Source organism: Diabrotica undecimpunctata, chromosome 6 (genome assembly GCF_040954645.1).
Source record: "Diabrotica undecimpunctata isolate CICGRU chromosome 6, icDiaUnde3, whole genome shotgun sequence".
Lineage (NCBI taxonomy): Eukaryota > Metazoa > Arthropoda > Insecta > Coleoptera > Chrysomelidae > Diabrotica > Diabrotica undecimpunctata.
Window position 1 is genome coordinate 92,221,055 of NC_092808.1, and position 23,007 is coordinate 92,244,061.

The 23,007-nt window shown below is 32.3% G+C and overlaps 1 protein-coding gene across 1 annotated transcript; it reads right to left on the reverse strand.

Moving 5' to 3' along the window:
- Positions 1-2,212: 2,212 nt before the first annotated feature.
- LOC140443557 (uncharacterized) lies at positions 2,213-22,657 on the reverse strand. Its single transcript, XM_072534878.1, has 2 exons — positions 21,910-22,657; positions 2,213-4,605 (listed from the first exon to the last, which is right to left on the reverse strand). The coding sequence occupies exons 1-2, from the start codon at positions 22,202-22,204 to the stop codon at positions 2,711-2,713; spliced, it is 2,190 nt and encodes a 729-aa protein (XP_072390979.1). The 5' UTR covers positions 22,205-22,657; the 3' UTR covers positions 2,213-2,710.
- Positions 22,658-23,007: the final 350 nt, after the last annotated feature.

A 23,007-nucleotide genomic window follows, 5' to 3' on the forward strand; every position in this document is an offset into this window, starting at 1 on the left:
GATTACATAGGAGCGGTCTGAATTTCACAACAGCTTGTCTTGCCATTTGTATTCGGGTTTTATCTCTTGTTGTGGATCCGATTGGTCATTGATTGTGGTGCCAAGGTATTTAAAAGTTTTCACGCGTTTTATGCGATCGTCACCTATGCATATTATCGGGTTTTTGGAGGGTTTCTGCTAATGACCATATATTTCGTTTTCAAAATGTTGATTTTGAGGCCATATTTTTTACCTATGCTATTCACCCTATCAAGTAATAACTGCTGATCTTCCAAATTATCAGTTATAATCACTGTGTCGTCCGCATAGCGTAGGTTGCTAATTGGTATGCCGTTCACCTTAATGCCTAATTCCGTGTCTTCTAATGCTTCCGCAAATATATTTTCAACATATAAATTAAAAAGCATCGGAGAGAGTATGCAGCCTTGGCGGACACCTTTCCGGATATCAAATTCATCCGTCTATTGTCTATTATCCGAAAAAGTCTATTAGCCTTAATATCAATTATTCGACGATTCCTTTAGAATCTAAGCCGATCCTTTCGACTTCGTGCCTGTCGTACCTGTCGAGGCACCAGTTACTGAGTATATGTCTTCCCTCGTAGGGATGTACTAGGGTGCCAATTTGTGATGGGTAGATCTATTAGACACCAGACTCAGTAAAACGTAAGTTTAATTTAAATAAAAATATATCCAAATAAGTAACAAACAAAATAAAATTTGCTTCTATAGAATGCGTAAAGTAAAAAAACTAATCCTCGTAAACAAAACCAACGGGCTGCTGTCCGACGTTGAATCTGGTGAACGGAAAATAAATGTTAGCGGCATTCGAATGGGAGGACGAAGAACGATCTTTAGCCAATATCCAAAGACTTTGTGGCTGCAAAGAAGCAGTCGATCAATACTTGGTCGCGGGTTCTGATCAGTACTCAGAGACCGAGGTAGAAATTCTATCCAGATCAATACTCCGGATCTAACTTATGGTTATGGTAGATCGGGGCAGGACCCATTTATGAGCCCTTCAGATACTTAGACCTCCTAAAACGGGCCGGCTCGAACTTAGTTCTTGTCGATCTTGGCGGCATTTTTACTTTTGACTGTGTTCCATCTCCAGCGCGCGGCGATGGTAGATTGTTGGTGGGAATGCGGGCAAGCACAGAGAGGGGGCTAGCTATTGGCAAGCGTTGACGGCGATATCGTTACTATAAACCAAAACATGTAAAATTTTCTATTTATTCCATTATTAGGAATAACAGACATGACGTTTTAGGGCTCATATAAGCCATATATCATTCAGATTTATACCGTATAGAGCTTGTTTGGGCAGCACTATCAAATTAGGTTCTTGTTCTATTAGTTCCATGACCGATTGTTGGATATCATGTTAGCTACCATATTCGCTATCGTGACTTTATTGACAGCAGCTCTAAATAATGATGTAGTCGATTTTCCGTACCACTGTCTTAAGATTTTTCAGCCATGATGTTCTTCTTTTACCAGAACCAAGTTTACCTTGGATCTTTCCCTGAATCATCAGATTTCAAAGTTCATATCTTTCAGGGTATCTTATAATGTAACCGAAGTATTCCGGCTTCCGTCTCTTTATTATATTAATCAATTGTGTTGTTTGTTTCAGGCGTCTAAGAACCTCCAAATTTCTAACTCTTTCGACCCAGCTTATGCGTAGTAGTCGTCTATATAACCACATCTCAAAGGCTTCCAAACATTTAAGCAAGGCCTCAGAGTCCATGCTTCCATTCCATACAGTAACACTGTAAAAATAGAGCGGTCATTCGAACGCGAAGGTCAATTCTAAGATCGTGGATCGTGGTATGTTCCTCATTTTTACAAAAGTGGCTCGAGCTTGTATCAAATTATGCTCTAGCTTGTACCAAACAAATTATGTAGGAACACGAAAGGTAGATTTCACTTTTAATTATATTCAAAAATTGTGGAATAAGTACTTTGAAATATTTTCTGTAGAAGAAAGGAAAATAAAATTGTAGACAAAGTGAAAATTATCGTGGATAATTTAGATTAATTTAGGTGAAAATTTTGATAACGATTATATATTCTCAGACTTAGACACTGACAGCGATAAGGATTTGATTTAATTCCAAATTCTTTTTTTTATGAGTCCGTCCTATTTATAATTTATATTGTTGTATACGACATGGAAATAACGTGCTCAGGTAAACGTAATTAGTTTCAAATCATCACAATACATTTATTTTATCATTAAGTAACATTGTTAAATAACCATTTAAAATTTACAAATTTTAAATAATTAAATGTAAATCGTTATACAATCATTATTGTGCAAAACAATTATTCATGTAAACAATATTTGAGTACATACAAAGAAATCAGTCAATATTTACTTGTTGCCACTTACCGTGGCAACTCTGTAATTTAAGCAACAAACGAACTGCATTCTCCTCTGATTTCATGTCATTTTCGTTTTTAATGAACTTTTCTGCCTTTTATTATTAATCTTCTAGGATAGATGACTCCATAACTCCTCTAGATGTTCCAACAGTTCAGTGGAAAGTTGGTGTGTACTGCTGTCTGTTGACACGTTTTCTTCTATTCTGGTCACTCTTACACTGGCTCGCACATTCCAAGTACTTGGCCCTTTTTGAAGGTGATCTTGTTATTATTTGGGTTGGCCACCTCGAGTGGAACTGTCTTCTAATCCCCATTTTCTATTGTTATTCTGGGCGTACAGTATGTGTTCTTGAATGTCTATTCAAATCACTTTTTTGAAAAAACTGCTTACAACAAATTTCACATGTAAACCGTTTCTCTCCACTGTGCCTTTTCAAATGTCTTTTCAAAACACATGTTTCAGAAAACTGCTTATAACAAATTTCACACTTATAAGGTTTTTCTCCAGTGTGTGTTTTCATATGTCTTTTCAAATCACGTTGTCGAGAAATCTGCTTAGGACAAATTGCACATTTGTAAAGTTTTCTGTCTTTCTCACTAGTGTGGGTTCTTAAATGTCTATTTAAATCACTTTTTTGATAAAACTGCTTACAACAAATTTCACATGTATACGGTTTTTCTCCACTGTGCGTTCTCAAATGTTTTTTCAAAACACATGGTTTAGAAAACTGCTTAGAACAAATTTCACACTTAAGTTTTTCTCCAGTGTGTGTTTCTACATGTTTTTTTAAATCGGATGCTCGAGAAATCTGCTTATGGCAAATTGTACATTTGTAAAGTTCTTTTTGTTTCTCGGTCGTGTGTGTTCTTGAATGTCTATTTAAATTACTTCTTTGAAGAAACTGTTTACAACAAATTTCACATGTATACGGTTTCTCCCCACTGTGTGTTCTCAAATGTGTTTTCAAAACACATGTTTCAGAAAACTGTTTAGAACAAATTTCACACTTATAAGGTTTTTCTCCACTATGTGTTTTCAAATGTCTCTTCAAATCGCGTGCTCGAGAAATCTGCTTAGGGCAAATTGCACATTTGTAAATTTCTCTTTGTTTCCCACTAGTGTGTGTTCTTGAATGTCTATTTAAATCACTTTTTTGAAAAAACTGCTTACAACAAATTTCACATGTATACGGTGTTTCACCACTGTGTCTTGTCAAATGTCTTTTTAAATGAGATGTTTCAGAAAACTGCTTAGAACAAATTTCACACTTATAAGGTTTTTCTCCAGTGTGTGTTTTCAAATGTCTTTTTAGATCACGTACTCGAGAAATTTGCTTAGAACAAATTGTACATTGTGTTGGTGTTTTACTGGTATGTAATTTAATATGGATTTTTAACCACGTTTTGAGAAAAAATTGTTTGAAACATTTATTACATTTAAAAGGTTTTTGCCTGTCATGCACTCTTGAATGACTGTCTAAACTTCTGCTAGAACATTTTTTAGAAGGAATTTCATATTTTAAAAATTTTTTTGGACTGTGCATTAGCATATGTTTATTTAAATTACATCTAAAGGAAAATTTTTTAAAACAAACGTTACATTCAAAAGGTTTTTCTACATATGCAGTATGTAATCGCATATGTATATCTAAATTACTTTTCTTAGAAAACCTTCTAGAACATAACTCACACTCAAATGATTCTTCTTCGACGTGCACTCTCATGTGGATTCTCATCATACTCTTTTTAGCAAACTGCTTAAAACAAGTTCCACATTTGAAAGCTTTTTCTACGATATGTACTCGCATATGTGTATTTAAATTACTTTTTTGAGAAAACTGTTTGCAACAAATCTCACATGTAAATGGTTTTTCACCACTATGCATTCTATTATGGAGTTCTGAACTAATCTTATGAAAAAACTGTTTAAAGCAAATGTCACATTTGTAAGGTTTTTGTCCAGAGTGCATTCGCATATGGGTATTTAAAGTACTTTTATGAGAAAACTGTTTAGAACAAATCTCACATTTAAAGTATTTTTTGCCAGTGTGCAATTGCATATGTTGTTTTAAAGCATTTTTCCGGGAATACCGTTTGAAACAAATCTTACATTTAAATATTTTTTCTTTAGCTTGGTTGCTTATATGTCGCTGTGTATAACATGAACTTTCAGGTAACATTTCCATAATTTCTTTTCCATTATTTATCTTGGAAAATCCTAAAATAAAAATATAATTTATTAATGCAAGGAATAATTAACTTATAAACTGCATGATGCGAAGAAAATGAATGAATCCAATCACTACTTAGTATATACGAAATAAAGAAATAATAAATCTAGCTTTTTCATTGAGTAATGATCTTAATTAGAGCCATCAAAGGTACAGTAAATTAGCAATTAACTCCTTACAATGCTATAATTAAGACAGTCCCTGTAGTTTTAAATTCAGAAAGAAAATAGCAGATTCATATGAATGCTCTATTAATGTGACAAAAGGGTAAGTAAGGTCAGATGACGCTTAAATTACATAATTAGAGTAACGAACATTATAATTCTTAAGACACTAGGTCGATGATAAAGGATTACATTTTTTAAGGGAACATACAATTTCCTACATCGAAAAAGGGGCCTTACACCCTGAGAGGTAACAACCAACTGTTGACACAAGGAAGTAAAAATTGTTTTGAAATGACAAGACCTTCAAGACAAGTAATAGGTAGATTTTAAAAAGTTATCAAATAATACATGCCGATGAAGGATGTTATTCAGAATTTTTTTTTTTTTTTCCTAAGTTAATGGCACTGGCAAAGCCAAAAGGCCAGTCAAGTGTTATTCAGAATTAAATTTATATTAATGTTTTAAATGGTATATGATAAAAAAAATTTGTTGAAGAAAAAATAATTGTATTATGAATAATTAAAAAGTTTAATAAATATTTGCCTCTAAGTGATGACGTCATTCAATAACTGAGTTATTAAAATGAGGATTTTATAATAATTCAATAATAATACATTCTAATCGAATTCAAGGAGTGTTGATGGTTGCCTATGTGTGAGTATCTGTATAAGTTCAAATTCATATATTTATAGAAAACGTGTAGAGTTTCAAAAGGAAAAAGGTATATGAATATTGTGAGAGTGTACTTATTTAAAATATCATCCTGAAGCGAAATTCAAAGAGGGGATAGTAAGGTAAATGAGTGTCAGAATTAAGAGACAGTGTCAGTATAGAATGGCTTAAAATATGGGTAGAAGGTACTATGTTTAATGCAAAAGTGTGAAATTAATGTGTTGTAATCGCAGAAGGATGTAATAAATGAAAAAAAGGTGGAAGAACCTAATGCACCAGTATTAAGAATGTTGGTTAAATAATACTGTAGGCAATTTGGATTCAAATTCTATTAAAACTAAATACTGTGAACTAGTAAAGTAGTTATGATCAGACCGGTTCCGAGTTGGACCATACTTGGAATAAACCAATGACTAAGCCGGACTAAATGTTTGATTGTCTTTAAACCTACATTGGAATATACCGAAGACCGGCTTTGGATCCGCATTGGACCCTATTTAAACGAGAAAATAACAATCTCAAATAGGCGGCATAATAAAAAATAAAGAATTACGAAATGTATCAAAAAATAGCTTACCCTTTATCAGGGGTCTAGAGACACACGTTGAACTTCAACTACATACTTCAACTGTGAAACTAGATAAAAAAATTTTCCTTTTAATAGAAAAAATATTCAGAGGGGATACAGTTATTTTGCATATGGTCTACATGATAGACGGAACTGATCTAAAATCCAGGAAAGAAAGTAACGGAAATAAGCGAAAGTAAAATGTCGACTGAAAATATGAGTGCTATAACTAGCTACAATACTTAAAGTTTAAGCAAATGAAGTCAGAGACGGATTTAAACAATACTTCAACATTCACAAGTACTTAATTCCTGTAATTGACAGTACACCATGAATAACAAAAACTTTTTTTTAAATCCCTCATAAAAGGTATTAACATAAAAACAATATCGGGCTACATCACACAATGTTTTCGGAATATCTATTCCTCATCAGTGCTATCTGGATTTACATGTTTAAAGCCACTAAATATATGAGTAAAAACCCTTTAAATACAATTAAATTAATTTTAGATTGCATTTTTTATGTTAAAAACTATTATGTTTAAGTTATACATGAAATTAACTTCTTGACAACATAGGACTCCACTGGGGTTGCTAGCCCTTAGATAAAGTGTATATAGTGTATAAGTGTAGCAAATATTGCAGCATAACAGAAGAAATGGTTACCATATCATTACTCTCACTGAAACTTAATTAAAGCCGGCTGCATTCGATTTTCATAAAGCTCTTAGTCAACCACACCTTATACATTTTAAAATATATAAATCCTATATTTACAAAAATAGGATTTTACAAAAATAGGATTTATATATTTTAAAATGTAAAAATCTAAAAAAAAGGCTAAAATCAAAACGCAATGGAATTAGATACTATAGTATTTTTCATATAAAAATGCGTGCACGTCACAATTTATATAAAATGACGTCACTTATATTTAAAATTTCCAGAACGTCAACCTTAGAGTTCAAATTTTCCTAACACAGCTGATAATACGAAACCCATACGGAACTGCTCGATCTTTCATAGGCGTCAACATGGTATAATAACCAGAAAAATGCAATCATCATTATATTGGGAATTTTAGAATTATATTGATTAAATAACCAAAAACATTTGTTATTATTAATAATATAAATTTTATGAAATAACTCTTTAAGTCTAATATTCCACAAAATAATAATTTTAATTAAATATATTAGACAATTGTACGCAACTGATACGGGAATACTTCAAATTTTTTGACAGTTCAGCGTGTGGCAAAATTGTTTAAAGTGTAGCCGCTTTTTAGAGTAAGCATTTTTTTATGTTTTGATTTCTTACACAATTTGATCATAATATATTATATATTAATAAATTGTATTTATAAATAGATATTAAATTTAAATTAATAGCTTTAAAAACTAATTATTGTTGTGTATTGTGATTGTGCTATGCCAAAACAACTAAATAGTCTATAGAAAGCTGATAAGCTTTCATATAAGATAGATTATTTTAAACAAGAAATAATGGCGGACGTTTTTACTATTAATGTTCTAAATAGAGGTAAGTTTAAAATTTAAATATATAATTTTGTGTTTGTGAAAATATTTTCTCATGTATTTTAGTGTGTTGCAGTAGTCTTAAAACTAAGTATATTTACTGTTAATATAACAGTTTGACAAATAGTTGACATTTTAAAAATTCCTCACTTACTAACTATTCTGATATTTTGGCAACGCTGTGGGGTTCTGACATCGTAAATCTTGAATGACGTGCACGCATTTTTATATGAAAAATACTATACTTTTCACGTTTTCTTGTAAATATTTGTTTTCCAATTTGTTACAAGACAAAAAATATTTCTGTGTTCTTTTAAATGTTCTGGTGTGTTTAGTATAAGGTTATTTATTACTACAGTCTAGTCAAAATTATTTCTAATTATAAAAAAATGGTTGAAAAAAGAAATTTAATCCGTTCTGCACCAATTTTAAAATAAATAATATATAAACTTTAGCAGGAACTTGCATAAAGTATGAATCAACAAGAGAGATTTGTAGAGAGAGTAATACCACAGTATATTGCTAATAAAGAATTCTTTAGCAATATACTGTGGTAATACTATCAAAAAAGTATTAGGATAACAGCGTAACCCACAAAAAAATGGGTCTGGGTGGATTGAGTAGCTCAGTAACTACCAGAGCCGAAACCAAGCCCGGATAAAGGATGAGGGTTTTGCATCAGGAAGAACATCCGGCAGTAAAAACTTTTCTAAAATCATGCAAGGAAGGAATATGGAAATAGTTCGGCAGCAGAGTACCTTTCTGTATGCATGGAAGGGTGGACAGTTGAAAACTATTCTATCTTATGTAAAATTTTTCATGTCTGTAAAGTTAGCATATCCATTTTATAAGGAAGAATTCAGACCAACACTATAATTTATTGCTAACTTATGGAAAGAAAAAATTTATTGTTGTATCCATTTTAGAGAAACAGTGGCTATGCTAACTTTATAGTAAAGCTAGCATAACCATAGCTATATCTCGCCAAGGAAAATGGGTACAGGGCCCATCTTGATGGCATATTTTATTAATAATAGTTTGCTGTTGATTGGTATATTAACCAATCCCCAAAAACTAACCCATCATCCGCTAGCAAAAAACACACACTAGGAAAACCGAGATATCGGCATAAAAGCGACCCGCAAGGAATTGATTGCTAATTTATTGCCGAAGTTTTACGCCAAAAACAATTATTGTCACAACTATTTCCAAGAAACAATGATTATGCTAACTTTATGGTAAAGCTATCAAAGCCATACCTATCTTGGAGACATATTTCATTGCTCTACATTAACCAATCCCCAAAAACTACCCTATCATCCCCTAGCGCAAAACTCATCCCCAGAAAAATTGAGGTATCAGCCAAAAACGTTAAAACCAAAAAAGTGAACCGCTAAGAATTAATTGCTAATTTATTGCTGAAGTTTTACACCAAGAAAAAATTTATTGCTGCAACTGTTTCCGAGAAACAATGGTTATGCTGACTTTACAGTAAAGCTAGCATAACCATAGATATATCTCGGCAATAAAAAAGGTTACAAATCCCATCTTGACCGCATATTTTATTGCTAATTAATTGCTGTTGATTTGTATATTGAACAATCCCCAAAAACTACTGTGATTTCGGTTTTTCCGGGTGTGTGTTTTGAGCTAGAGGATTATGGGGTAGTTTTTGGGGATTGGTTAATATATCAATCAACAGTACTTAATTAATTAGCAATAAAATATGCCGTTAAGATGAGCCCTATAGCCTTTTTCATTGCAGAGATCTAGCTATGGCTATTCCAGCTTTACTATAAAGTTAGCATAATCATTGTTTCTTTGCAGCAATAAATTGTTTGAGGTGTAAAACGTTGGCAATCGATTAGCAATCAATTCCTTGAAGTTTGCTTTTTGGGCTGATATCTCAGTTTTCGGGGGGTGTGTTTTGAGATAGGCGATAGGCGATTGGGAATTGGTTATTATACCAATTAACAGCAATTAATTAGCAATAAAATATGCCGCCAAGATGGGACCATTACCCCTTTTCCTTGCCGAGATATAGCTTTACCTTAAAGTTAGCATACCCACTATTTCTCGGAAACAGCTACAAGAATATTTTTTTCTTTCCATAATAAATTAGCAATAAATAGTGTTGGTCTGAATTTGGCCTCATAAAATGAATGTGCTAACTTACCGGACATAAATATTTTGCTGAATATGAACATGTAGACCCTTCATCTCAAAAAGTGGTACCAGTTATAAATAATTAAAGCTTTAAACTACTAAAATACATTAAAAATGCTTTACAATTATATCAATTTTTATATTGTATACAATTTTTCAAAGTAAAACACTTGCATGTCACAAGTTATACAAAGTGATGTCACTTGTATTTAAAATTTCCAGAACATCAACCTTAGAGTTCAAATTTTCCTAACACAGCTAATAATACGGAACTGCCCGATCTTTCATAGGCGTCAACATGGCGTAATAATCGGAAAAATGTAATCATCATTATATTGGAAATTTTAGAATTATATTGATTAAATAACCAAAAACATTTGTTGTTATTATTAATAATATAAGTTTTATGAAATAACTCTTTACATCTAATATTCCACAAAATAATAATTTTAATTAAATATATTAGACAATTGTATGCAACTGATATAGGAATACTTCAAATTTTATTGACAGTTCAGCATGTGGGAAAAGTGTATAAAGTGTTGCCGCTTTTTTAGAGTAACAATTTTGTTTATGTTTTGATTTCTTACACAATTTGATCATAATATAATATATATTACTAAATTGTATTTATAAATACATATTAAATTTAGATTAATAGCTTTAAAAACTAATTATTGTGTAAATGTTGTGTATTGTGATTGTGATATGCAAAAACAAATAAATAGTATGTAGAAAGCTGATAAGCTTTCATATAAGATAGATTATTTTGAACAAGAAATAATGGCGGGACGTTTTTACCGTTAAAGCCCTAAAAGAGGTAAGTTTAAAATGTAGAATATATAATTTAGTATTAAAATGTTTTTTATGTATTTTATTATGTTGCAGTAGTCTTAAAACCAAGTGTATTTACTGTATTTACTGGGCTTAATCTCCTTTTTAAATCTAAAGTTATATCAAGAAATACAAAAGTCAAACTCTACAAAACAATAATACGCCCAGTCCTAACATATGGTTCAGAAACCTGGACTTTAACAAAAAGCAATGAAAACATGTTAGGATGTGTCGAAAGAAAAATACTAAGGCGAATCTATGGAGCTGTAAATGAAAATGGTGTCTGGAGAAGACGATACAGCTTTGAACTCTATAGAATATACCAGGGGTCGTATTTTCGAATTTTTTCGTACACGAGTTAACTCGAAAGAAAAATTTCGTATACGAATTTGAATCTGTATTTTTGAACGTCCTTCGAAATTTTATACATATACTAAAAGAATTTGCACCGGCAACACTGCAAATTCGAACAACCAAAACTTAAATAATAAAAAAAGAAGAATAATTGACAGTTTTACTTAACCTAGTTTATGGTGAATTTGTTATCTAAAACAAGAAGTAGAAAAAATACCTGATATACGTCAAACAGGGATAACGTCTATTGCAGAAAAACTCAAGGTATTTATAGATAATAAGGCTATTACTAATAATCCTTTGTTTGTAACCCGATCCTACCGCATACATACTTAATAGTAATAAAATACACGACACGGTTCCTCCAGCCGAAAATGGAGACCACTAACACTAACCTCGATCCTGATAAACCTCCTGACCCCCCGCCTGATTTAAGTGGAAAAAAAATTAATAACCAATATAATATATATGATTCCGGTCCTTTCGAAGTATATGTACAGGGAAAAGACAAAAATATAGGGAATTTTCACATCTTAAGTATTGCTAAAACAATATTTAACCTAAACCTACAGCAAATTATTAAATTTAACCGTAAAGGGAAAAACCGGTTAGGTGTTGTTTTTAAAGATTTTAAATCGGCAAATCTATTTGTGAATGATAAGAGATGGGAAAGTTTACAATATGATGTCTTTATCCCAAATCACAATGTCACATGTAAGGGTATAATAAGGAACATATGTAAAGAAATATCTGAAGTAGAAATTAAAAATGCAATCGAAACAAAATTAGTATACTGTAAAGTAATTGACATAAAAAGACTAAATAGGAGAATTATCGAAGAGGGAAAAGAACAAAACTATGTACCAACAACCACCATATGCGTAACATTTACAGGAAAAGCACTGCCCAGGGAGGTGCTTGTGTATGGATTACCCATGAGGGTTATTCCATATGTCAGCCCAGTCCTAATGTGTGGAAACTGCCTGTTATATGGTCACAGTAATAATCAATGCAGAGGGAACCCAAAATGCCAGAACTGTGGGAAAAACCAACACGGGGAAGCCTCGAATTGTGAAACATACTGCATACACTGTAAAAATCATGATCATATCTCTAAAGATAAAAAATGTAAAGAATTCCAACGGCAAAAAGAAATAAAAGCCCTAATGTCTTTCTCTAACATCTCATATTATGAAGCAAACATGCAAATACCAAAAAATGAAAACAGGGAATACTCTTTGAATGAAGAGAATTTTCCTGTCTTGCATACAGAATCCAAGCCTAATAATATAATAGATATCACAGAAAGAAGAAGAGAAGCCATTAAGAATGACACAAGTATACCAAAATATAACCAAATCGTCAAATCTCAACCCACCAAAAGAAGGAAACCAAACATGACAGGATATGACAAAAAACAACATAGTGCTCAATTAATTAATCCGGAGGGAAGATTGAACTGGGCAACAAATTCTCAATCAATGCCATCAACATCAAAAGGTTACAGTGCAAATAAGGAAACTGAACATGGGATCTCCCATGCAATGTCATTACTACCACCACAACATAAAGAGATGGTACTATCTTTTGTAAACAACTTGCTAAGAAACTTATACCCTAACTCATCTAATGTATCACAATATAAAACAATTAAAAGCAGCTCAACAAATAACATAACCTATGAGTTAATGGAAGATGGGACAGTATCTGATGCTTCAGAATACTAAGCCCAAAATAAAAATAAAAAATAAAGCTTTCACTCCTTTGACTATAATACAATGGAATATGAGATCATATAATGCTAATGTGGATAACTTAAAAATAATTATCAAAGAATACAATCCTGACATATTATTGCTAAATGAAACATGGTTAAATAATAACCATATAATCAGATGCAAGGGCTATCAAGTAATTAGAGATGATAGAGATGATTCATATGGTGGTATAGCCATCCTTATTAGGAATGAAGTAGAATTTTATGAAATATCTGTATGTAATAAATTTAATAACAACTCTCAACTGCAAGCAATCTTCCTACCTAAAATCCAAATTCACCTACTTAATGCCTATTTCCCTAATGCAAATACCATATCTAAACAAAAATGGATAAAACTGATCCAGGAAATCAACAAACCAGTAATAATAATGGGAGACCTGAACGCCAAGCATGAGGCTTGGGGTAGCCCTTGTAATAATTCCAATGGGAGAAACATCTTCCAAACATTAGATGAGCTGGAACTAGTTTTTTTAAATGATGGTTCATATACCAGAATAGCACCACCTCCAAAAAGATCATCAGCTGTGGATCTAACAATAACATCTAAGAATATTGCTACCAGATCATCATGGCAAATAATTCCTGACCTAGGATTTAGTGATCACCTACCCACAATGTGCAAAATTGGTGTCCAAAACATTACCATCCACATGCCACCAAGGAATAACAGAAACTTCAAAAAAGCTAATTGGAACCAATATACCTCAGTATTAGAGTCATCATTTACATCATTTCCAGGGGAGAACTACCGATCATTTGCAGATCTAATAAATGAAGCTGCACAGTTGTCCATCCCATTGTACAAATCAAATGTTAATAAACAGTATCATATCCCATGGTGGGACGAATCTTGCGCTGAAGTCATTAAAGACAGAATTAAGGCAACAAAGCAATTCCAATCAACACCCAACTTACAAAATTACTTAATAGTAAAAAACAAATGTGCTATAGCTAGAAGATTCCATAAAGAAAAAAGAAAGAATAATTTTAGGAAATTTGCAGAAGGCCTTAATAGAAACTCGCAAATCAAGACAATATGGGATAAAGTTAGGAAAATAGCTGGATATGGTAATAGCCCAATTAACTCCCTTCCTGATCCTAATATGGCACAAGAGATACTGAATTCCTTGGCTCCTCCCAGTATACATTTACATCAACAAAGTATACAAACTAGCAATACAAGTTCCCCTTTTACCTTTAATGAATACAAATTCATAATCAATTCTAAAAAGGAATCTGCTACGGGACTTGACTTAATTTCATACTCTATGATTAGAAATCTACCTCATTCAGGATCATTACTATTATTACAAATTTTTAACAAATGCTTAAGTACAGGGACCATTCCGATTGAATGGAAACAGTCATTAATAATTCCAATCCTAAAACCTATGAAAGATAAACTCACTGCAACTAACTATAGGCATATTGCCCTCACCTCTTGTGTAGGTAAAGTTTTAGAATCAATGATCAAAAATAGGTTGGAATGGCGTATAGAAAATAAGGGAATCCTCAGACCATTGCAGCTAGGTTTTAGAAGGGGTAAAGGATGTTTAGAATGTCTATCCTTTTTGACATCTGAAATCCAAAAATCATTTAGTAATAATGAATGTACAATAGGAATATTCTTGGATATCCATTCAGCATATGATAATGTTAATATTGACAAACTGTACTCTACATTAATACATTTGGATATACCACATGATTTAGCTAACCTCATATATGACTTTTTAAAATGCAGAGAACTGTTTGTCAAAGATAACTCTGGGTTAGTACATGGCCCAAATACCACTAGCACTGGACTCACACAAGGATCACCATTAAGTCCAATGCTATTTAACATATATACCTACTCAATACACGAAATGTTCCCCAAAAATGCTAAAGTCATACAGTATGCTGACGATTTTGTAATTCTAGTCAAGGGAGTGAATGTTAAAAATATGATATCAAAATTAAACAAATATTTAGTCAATCTTGAAGCCTGGCTGGACAATCATAATTTGAACATCTCTGTGGGCAAATCTAAAGCTATCTTGTTTACAAGGGGTAATACCAAAATAATGCCTGGAAATATCAGTTATAAGAGTCAACATATAGAGTGGGTAGATAAAATTAAATACCTAGGAATGGTTTTACAGAAGAACCTTAAATGGAAGGCACACATTAACCAGCTGGAAGTCAAAATAGGTAAAGCACTGAATGTAATGCGTGCCTTGTGTGGAACATGGTGGGGCAGTGACCCAAAAATATTAAAACTGATCCATGAAGCACTTATCCTAAGTCATTTAAACTATGGGGGTCAATTCCTATCTACGTGCCCTAAATATATATTGAAGAAACTAGATCAGATGCACTACCAAAGTATTCGGATTATCACAGGATGCATGAAGTCAACTCCAATCCAAGCCTTGTTATCAGAATCTGGAGAACTGCCATTAAAATACAGAAGAGAATGGCTCACCACAAAATTTTTGCTAAAAAACCTAAGCATTAAAAACAACCCTGTCATTCAATCAATCATTGAATTAGAAGCACTTTGTAATATGGACAATAAATACTGGAGAAATAAGGAAAAACCCATATTGATAGCAACTATCAGAAAAATCCAACCTTATTTGCAGAACCTATATTCCAGTAAACTTCTTCCTTGCCATGAATATGACTTAAAACTACAACTTCAACCATTAGGAATTCTGAATGAAAATATTACAAAAAATGAATTCAATCTTATGAATTTTGTGAACTTAGTTAAAAAATTCCATTCATACAAAAAATTCTTTACAGATGGCTCAACGGACACAATGGGAAATGCGGGATTTGGTGTTTTTCCCCAGATATAAACTATTCATTTTCATCTAAACTACCCAATCATACCCAAATATGTACAGCAGAGGTTACTGCGATCAATCATGCAGTCCAAATTATACGGGAACAAAATATCACAGAAGCCATTATCTTTTCTGACTCCAAAAGTGCACTACAAAAAATTAAAAAAACACGGTTTTCTAAAGACACAGAATATATATCGTATTTAACGAAAAGAGGAATTATCCTAGCAAGGAACAATAATATCAAAATCTTACTAGCATGGATCCCAGGACACACTGGTATCACTGGAAACTACAAGGCCGACCAACTTGCCAATATAGGTCGTTCCCTGAATATTCCCATGAATATCAAGCTAGAGTTTTCAAATTTCACACCCTACTTGAAAAGAGAGATTTGGTCTAATTGGGCAGCTGAATGGTACGAAGGATATGGCACAAGCAATTCATTCTATGCCAAAATTAATAAACGAATCCACACACTACCATGGTTCAATAAATTCGCATATATCAGTAGGAGACATTTAACTACAATCATCCGTATGAGAACGGGCCATTGCTCATCCCCTCTTCATCTATTCAGAATTGGAGTCAAAGATGATCCTTATTGCGAATGTGGCCAAGTGGGAGGCTTAAACCATATTTTATTAGAATGTCACTTAAATCAAAACCCACACTTTGACTTGTATGACGAATTAGCTAAAACTAAACTTCCCACCCCCATAAATATTTTTACAATTCTCACAAATATTAATGAAAATACAATCAACACCTTATGCAACTTTATTTCTACCTTTAATATTAAATTATAAACTATGATATTCCTTCTTTCAGTCCTGCGTGCTTCTACCTTATCCGTTGGTAGCATTTCTGGTGTGTGCAAAGCTTGGACGCTACCCCCGAGCGAGAAAAGTTTATACCTTTGTTGTGTTATATTACTAATATTTTAGCCTGTGGAGAAAAAAAAACCAGCACAAGTATACATGTAGAATAACCTAAAACAAACAAAGGAAGAATATAATTGTAGGTAGACACTGACTGCTGAAGCAAGACAAAAAGTGTCTACCCTCGAAGTAAACTGGGTAAATTGTCTAGAACATAGCCCAAAAAAAGAATAAGAAGAAGAAGAAAACAAGAAGTAAAAAAGGGCATGAAATATGGTGGTTCAGTGTCGGCCAAACAAAAAAAAGCCATTCTATCAACTCTATCAAGTCTCTCAACTCCATTGTGAGGGGCCTTGTTAATCTGTACAATTTTTGAAATTGTACATCCGAATAGTCCTCTAGAGGGTTAAGAATGGGTTGGTAAACTTGCCTCTTCGTTCCGCTAATATTATCGCCTCGGCAAGGGCGTTAACTATTTCTTTCTATTAAAAAATTATTTAAACCACCCATTAAAAACAAAGTTCAATGTAAAAATGTGGTATTAATGTAAATTTTATTGTATTGTTCAATCTAAAACAACGATTAAAAACTATCAGCTGAAATTTTATCTGACGTACACGGGCCCAGTGACAACTGAAATGACAACAATTAATATTTATTTATTTATTTATATACGGCATCCATTTACTTACAATTTTTACAAAGTTACATCTTACAATCAATAAATTATTAAAATAACAATCACAAGTTTTACAAAGTTACACCTTAACAACAATAAATTATTAAAATAACAAACACCTCAGAATAATACAAACATATAAGAATAATATAGATGTACAACAAACTTATTGTAAGATACTTTTTAGTTGTTTTTTAAACAAACTAATTTTGGAGTCAAAAATATCCATTTGTCTTGGTAGGCTATTAGCACTCCGGACCAATCGTGTAGTTGGTTCATTGATACCATAATTAGTGTGGTGAAATGGCACTGAAAAGATTTCTGATTGTCTGTTGCTTCTACTAGGAACTTTTAGACTAACAAGCGATAAGAGTTGAGGACAATCTATAAAAGCATTGATAACTTTGTGTAAGAAACATAAATCTAACAATGTCCTCCTTGACTCAAGTGTTGGTAAGTTAAGACTATCTCTTACCCACTGATAGTTGTATTCCTCTCTCCTGTATCCACTCTTATAGGCTGCTACCCTCAGAAATTTATTCTAATAATAATAATAATAATAATAATCTTTATTAATAGCACATGGCTAGAAAAATATACATATAAATACATCAATTTATACCCTTAAAATTAAATCACAATGCTTTGCTTAACATATATCTTACATAAATTTTTAAATTGAGCTAAGTTTCCAGAAGCCTTAATGTTTTCCGGTAATTCATTGTATTGCTTTAATCCCCTATAAAAAAGATTGTTCTGACCAAAATTAGTGTTGATCCTATTCAGATAAAAGTTATTTCTAGAACGTGTGTTGTGTTCATGTACATCTCGAACAAAGGTACAATTATTACACAAATGCACAGGTATCAGACCATTTAACATTTTATAAACAAAAATCATACTATTACATACAATTGTCTGTCTTACACTTAAAACATTTGCCATTGTTAGCATGTCAGTTCTACTAGTGTATACACTACATCCTAATATTATCCTTAAGGCTTTATTTTGTTTTTTCTGCAGTACATTCATTTGAGAAGCATTCATTAAAAACAGCAATGTAGAGCAAAAATAGAGATGGGGAGCAATAATCGATTTATATATGGTCAACCTAGACCAGCAACTTAAATTTTTTGACATTCTTCCCAATGCATAGATTTTTTTTGCTATTTTGTTTGTAACAAACTTAAAATGTTCAACAAAACTTAAATTTTCATCTATAATACATCCCAAATACTTATACTGAACCACTCTCTCCAAAGCAATATTATTAATTTTTACATCTTTTATTATGTTATTTAATTTAAAATTTTTATTCTTTATAAGCATCATTTTTGTTTTATTTACATTAAGACTTAAGGAATTATTATCGAGCCATTTTAATATATTACATATCTCTTCATTTATTATATCGATTATTTCATCTACCTTATCCCCTATTGCATATATCACAGTATCATCGGCAAACAACTGTACCTTACACTTTTTAACAACATCAACAATATCATTTATATACAGTATGAAAAGAGTAGGACCTAACACAGTTCCCTGTGGCACACCATACAGAGATGTCTGAGCCGATGAAATGGCACCATATTTTGTCACTTGTGTTCTATCAGTCAAATATTCTTGAAACCACTTTATAATTTTTTCACCAAAGCCATACCTTTCCATCTTTCTCAATAGCAGTTGTCTGTTTATGGTTTCAAATGCACGTTTAAAGTCTAAGAAAACCACACCAATCATTTTCCCGCACTCCAGCGCACCCTTCCAGTCAAACAAAACCGTCTGCATTGCACTCTCACAGGAATTTCCTCTCCTAAACCCTGCTTGGAATTTAGTTAACACATTATTGCTTTCCAAGTACTCCACTATTTGATCATTTACACATAATTCCAGCAGTTTTTCGTATGGTGGTACCATATTTATGGGTCGAAATTCCTCACACTTAACAGTTCCATGAACCTTCTCAATTGGTACAACCAGACTTCTCTTCCATTTACTTGGGAATACGCCACTTTCTAGACTACCATTTATAATATGCAAAATTTTGTCGCCTATTACTTCAAAGGAACTCTTTAAAATTTGAACTGTAATACCATCAACATTACTTTCTTTGTTTTTCATTTCTTTCATTTGTTTTTTTAAATCTTTCATTTCTAACATTTTGAATTTTTCCATTTTGCAGTCGACATTTATTGAACTACAAATTTCTTGGTGGGTTTTGTTTGAAATAATGCTATCTGCTATGTTTTTTACACTGTCTAGAAAAAATATATTAAATCTTTCACTTATCTCTTTACCAGTAACCCCCCCACCATCAAATATTATTTCACTTTTAGCTTCATGGTTTTTTTTGCCGTTTACAAGCTCCTTTAATGTTTTCCACATTCTTTTTGGGTCGTTCTTACAATCATCTATTTTTTCCTGATAATAATTTTGTTTGGTAATTCTGATTAATGCTACGACTCTATTTCTTTGTTGTTTGAAATCATCCCAGTCAGTATCAGTTTTAGTAAATATAGCCTTTTTGTAATATTGATCTCTTTTTTTAATTTCATTCGCAATGTCTTCATTCCACCATAATTTATTTCCCCAAACATCCTTTATATTAATAGACTTTTCTGGAGCAAACTGATCGAGTGCAGACAATACATTAGTTATTAGAATATCAGCATTGTTACTTACATCTATAGAGGAACTTGACGGCCACTGCATATCCATAAGTTTCATTTGAAATCTTGTCACATCCATTATATTGTACTTTCTATAGGTTTTTGTAAGTGTCGTCTCATTGTTTCTACCCAGATCAGCTACAATTATCGAGAGATCTGTAATCTTTGGAGTTGGGAGTACCTTGCAACTAATGTCTTTTTGATTTGTAAGTACTAGGTCAATCCTAGTAGATGTCGATTTTGTAATCCTTGTGTATTCGTTTATTAGCTGATAGGTACCATTTTTAATATTATCATTTAATTTCATAGAGTAAAAGTTTATACTTGCCAAATCTATATTAAAGTCTCCCAATATCACAACGAATAATATAGATGTACAACAAACTTATTGTAAGATACTTTTTAGTTGTTTTTTAAACAAACTAATTTTGGAGTCAAAAATATCCATTTGTCTTGGTAGGCTATTAGCACTCCGGACCAATCGTGTAGTTGGTTCATTGATACCATAATTAGTGTGGTGAAATGGCACTGAAAAGATTTCTGATTGTCTGTTGCTTCTACTAGGAACTTTAAGACTAACAAGCGATAAGAGTTGAGGACAATCTATAAAAGCATTGATAACTTTGTGTAAGAAACATAAATCTAACAATGTGCTCCTTGACTCAAGTGTTGGTAAGTTAAGACTATCTCTTACCCACTGATAGTTGTATTCCTCTCTCCTGTATCCACTCTTATAGGCTGCTACCCTCAGAAATTTATTCTGGACTCTTTCAATCTGTTGAATGTAACAGTGGTATGATGGGGACCATACAACTGATCCAAACTCCAGAATGGGTCTAACAAGACCACAATAAAGTTTTCTGTTTGAAACTACTTTGATTGTATACTAGCATCGAAATTCGAATGGTTCATACCCATTCGTGTCGCCCTATACGAAAAAATTCTTATACATACTATTCGAAAATACAAAAAACTGGATTTCGAGTGAATTTCTTCTAATTTCGTATGCGAAATATGCTCGAACGAATTCGAAAATACGACCCCTGGAACCAGATATCGTAAAACACATTAAAATAGGACGTCTGAAGTGGGTAGGCCATCTAATGCGGATGGAGCAAACCGACCCAGCTATAAAAACGCTCCTTAATAGACCTATTGGTCAAAGAAGAAGAGGAAGACCCAGAACAAGATTCCTAGATAACATAGATCAAGATATGAGAAATATGGAAATACATGCTTGGCGGAGGAAGGCGATGGATAGGGATGACATCAAATCATGATGATGATGCTATAAGTACAAACCTGACAAGTACAGACCACCCTTATGACCACTTGAAGAGGTTCAGTGAAGAAGTTAAAATGTTATTAGCTTTGACTATTAACAAAATTTGCCAGTACCCCAATAGGTGACATTGTTTATACATGGCAGTTGTGGGTTTGTTACCAGTGTTTTTACTCACCAAAATCTTTTAGATCCTATATGTACATGTACAATGAAGTGGAAGAAAAAAAAGGTGCAAATGACACAGTATATTTTTAAAACCCTATCTTCTGGTAAATACAAAAAAACTTTAAAACTTGAGGGAACTTCAGGATTTCATCCCTGCAATGTATCCAGGATTTTATGGTTCTTTGAAATCAAAAGAACAAGAGCAGGAGGAAAGTGAAACTGACTCTTAGGGTAATAGTGACAGATAAACAAAATTTAGTGCAAATCTAATGTAATATCTTGTTGTTTTGTAAACAAAGAATAAGTACTAGGTATATCTGTTGTTTATTGATTGCTTTTTTTCTAAGATAAATATTATTAAACAAAAATAAGAGTACTGAGAAAGTTTCAACACATTCAATAAGCATTTAAATAACAGTTTGTAGGTAAAATTACAACCAGTTCCATTAAAATTGTTTTTATTGTCTCCTGTAAAATTACCTTATTGGTTTTTGTTGAGTATTCCTTTTGGGGTAGATAATTGCTGAATCCAAATTAAGCTCTGCATTTTAGAAACTTTAGGTATAAATAAACAGCTAATTTTAAAAACTATGCACCAGTTGCAGATTATTATAAGGAAACATCCTACAATTTTCTCACCCTATTAAACCCCTGATTGGGAAATAGTATGGTTGAAATAATATTTACTTACCTTTTGAACTTCCTTTTCCAATTTGTTCCAATTTAACGTCTTGCATATATTCTAGCTGATAACTATTATTTGGCTCATATTTCACATCATCAATGAATAATTCTGTGTTTATCTGGTTCGAACATTTAATATCGATATGGGTATTTTCCTGGGTTACTTCATTAGAGAAATCTTCCTCCTCAGGTTCATTTTTAATAAAACCTGCAACGTTTATGATATCCGGTTTGTCCTCGTACATATTTGTTTTGACTTCTATTTCAGATAATGAAAAATGATTTTCTTGTTTTACTTCCATGTTAATTTAAAACTTGAACATGTAATCCCAGTCCCAACTCTCAAGTTATTGGTCGTTATTAGATGTCTCAGGTCTGTGGTATAAGCTCCCAACTGTCTCAGATCATAGATAAATAATATAACATTATACAGGTTTCAGATAGTCTAGGCAAAGAATATAGACGCATATGCGTCTACATTCTTTGATCTCAGTGTCTATGTCTATAAAAAAACAAAAGACAAATGAGCAAAAGACAATAAAAGCAATTACATATTGTGTTGACAATAACCTAGAATTATATTGACATTGACATAATCTTCACCTGTTGGCTGGCTAACCAGTGACATCATAAATATTATAATATATGATATTTTGGATTGACCTCGCATGCTTTGTTCTTTGTTAACAAATCAATCACTGGGGGAAAATGGTGATCTTAACCACCTTTTCCTTTCATTTTTTGGCTTTTTAACGACAAGTTGTCAACCAAATTTATCACATTCTATGAATGTACAGTCTGTCCCAAACCCTTATTTCAGTGCGTCACTAATTTTGACGTCATATAGGATTTTAAGAATGTCGAGAATTATTGCATGATATTTTAGTTAAATTTGACAGTTGTAGGATCGTAATCTCTCTTTTTCTAATTGAAAATAATTTAATAATTTTAATATTAGTCTTTGTTCTTTCTCGATATATTTCGGTATATTTAAAATATTTTTATGACAATAAATACAAAATTAAATTTTCACTGTAAAATGTCTGATAATACTAACCTGGAATGACAATTATCAGTTGACATTGTGAAAGTACTGTCACGATCA